The following is a 2,416-nucleotide window of genomic DNA, read 5'->3' on the forward strand; positions in this document are numbered from 1 at the left end:
ATATATATATATATATATATATAGCGAAAACTGAACAAAAATAGAAAACGGAGGAATTGACGAAATGAATGTGTCAACAGGAGGAACGGTTCTTGTTTCCAGTGTATCCTATGATTTGTCTGACAGGCGCTATATCGGTGGATATCGTACAGAAATTATACTTTTATGTCAGAACGAAGTTCGATCCATCGCACATCAGTTGCCACTATTTGCAGTATACTGCGCACATCACCGTTCTGGCGATACTAACATGCGGCCTCTTGGGACTGTCAAGATCGTTGGCGATATATAAAGGTATAGTATATTGTACAGAAGGCAATTTTTTTTGTTTAAACAATAGAGTTTAATAAAGATTATCACTATGCGTTAAGGATACTATGCCCCCATGGAAATTATGACTGAAGTCAACAAACTGGGTACGGAAGGCGAGGTACCTAACGACGTTAACATAAACTTTTGCGTTGGAAAAGAATGGCATCGTTTTCCCAGCAGTTTTTTCTTTCCGTCCAACAAGTGAGTGGAAAAATTGGCGCACAACAGATGCAGAGTTTCATCGAAATCTCCGGGTTTTGCGAAATTCCCTTATTGAGGGGAAAGAGACGTGTTAAAGAATAAATCAGACATACAATACAGAATATTTTTTTTTACATTTTAATTTGACACATTGTTCTTATACAACGCTGAATCATTTTCAGTTGGAAGTTACAGTACCTGAGGTCCGAATTTAAAGGACAGCTACCTCAGCCTTTCTTAGATCATGAAAACGCAACGAGTGTAATCCAAGCGCATTTTAACGATATGAATAAAGAAGAACCATCGCGCTACGTAAGTACTTATTTTATACACAGGCAACAATATTTTGTATTTAGTTAAATTCCGCGATTAAATTTCACAGATCAATTCTCATAATCTTTTGCTTTCAGTTTAATCTAGATAAATGCCACTTTCTGTTAGACCTGGATGTAGAAACTGAAACAGCCCTGGAACCGAATTACTCTCGCCTCAGTCATCATTTCACTATTGTGAAATCTTCTAAATTCCTAGACGCATCAAAGTAAGTCTGAAGTTTTTATACTGAACGTAAATAATGAGAATTATATTTATGTCCGATGTATATATCCTATTGTCATTTATGTTACAGATCGCATCCATTCTTCAGAGCTTTTTACATTCCATTTGTATCTCATAAGTTTTGTACATATGGTTCATATAATTTGTTACAAAGTAACAAGTTTAAATCCATGCTTTTGTCATCGAAGCAGAGGAGTTCCAAGTTTTCTCAAGCAAAGGACAGCACTTAATAAGTTAATACAATTAATTTGATATAAGAAAAAAAATTAATTTATATTTTATTTATTATTTTCAATAATGCATGTTTACTAGTAACTGTAAATGTAACTAATATCCGCACTACGATTGAAAGTAATAATGTGTATGTATATAGGTGTGTATATATGTATAGTAATGTATACATATGCATATATAATTTCGCGTAAGAGTGATCGGTTCTAGGGATCGATCGATGATCGATCTCGATCTTCAGTCCATACCTCAGCTATATACCTCAACTTTCAATCTCAATCCTCATCCCATCTACATTTTATGAAAGAGATATAAAAGGCGAGTAAACTTACATTCGTAAAAGCTAAACTTATTAAAAAACATAGAGAAACTGGCATTGGACAATGCCAAGATGCTGCAAACTAATACATATATACATATAAAGCTTAAGATATTTATAGATCTTAAGATTCTTAAGATTTTTGAGGTAGATGCAAATTTTTCACTAAATAATAGCTGAGCTTATAACAAGCACGTACCGAGCTGTAACAGACAGCTGTAAAAAGAAATCGACAAAAAAAAAGTAAGCATTTTGGCCACAATTGCCAAGTAATTCTATGTTTTTCGGTTTTGTAAAATGTATATTGGAAAATTGAAAGTTTATAGTGAGAATAAAAACGTATGTCGATGACAAATGCATATTCTCTCTCCTCTTCTAATATCAAAGCTTCTTGCCAAGCTTCAGGGTACTCGACAGACCCATCATCCTTACTACAAAGTAATTTATATATCTAGGCAATTTGTTTATTTATAAACATCCTAATCAGTGGAATCGGTTTCTTGTGGTACACCGTATTATAAGTGTTTAGAGCAATAGGTATTTCTTCAGCTTTTTCCTCTTCTGAGTCTTGTTTTCGTGAAACATCTTTGTACCAAATTAGGATACCTTTTAAAACACTGAATAAAAGTGCGTAATCCTGTACTACATCTTTCTGTTCTGAAAGTCTAGAAGAGTCTAGAAATCAGTAATAGAAATTCCCTCCAAATTGCGTCAGACTGTATGTACCTGCAGCGATATCAACAAACAAATCAACAGTTTTTTCATTCATAAACCAAATTATAATTATAATTCTAA

General features: G+C 33.6%; 1 protein-coding gene across 1 annotated transcript; it reads left to right on the plus strand.

The window, feature by feature from the left end:
• Window positions 1-68: 68 nt before the first annotated feature.
• LOC105451801 (alpha-1,2-mannosyltransferase ALG9-like) lies at window positions 69-1,980 on the plus strand. Its single transcript, XM_011692483.1, has 5 exons — window positions 69-294; window positions 372-513; window positions 696-825; window positions 924-1,054; window positions 1,142-1,980. Exons 1-5 carry the CDS (start codon window positions 69-71, stop codon window positions 1,299-1,301), a joined length of 789 nt encoding a protein of 262 aa, XP_011690785.1. The 3' UTR covers window positions 1,302-1,980.
• Window positions 1,981-2,416: the final 436 nt, after the last annotated feature.

The sequence above is a fragment of the Wasmannia auropunctata genome, unplaced genomic scaffold (genome assembly GCF_000956235.1).
Source record: "Wasmannia auropunctata unplaced genomic scaffold, wasmannia.A_1.0 LD336044.1, whole genome shotgun sequence".
Classification (NCBI taxonomy): Eukaryota; Metazoa; Arthropoda; class Insecta; order Hymenoptera; family Formicidae; genus Wasmannia; species Wasmannia auropunctata.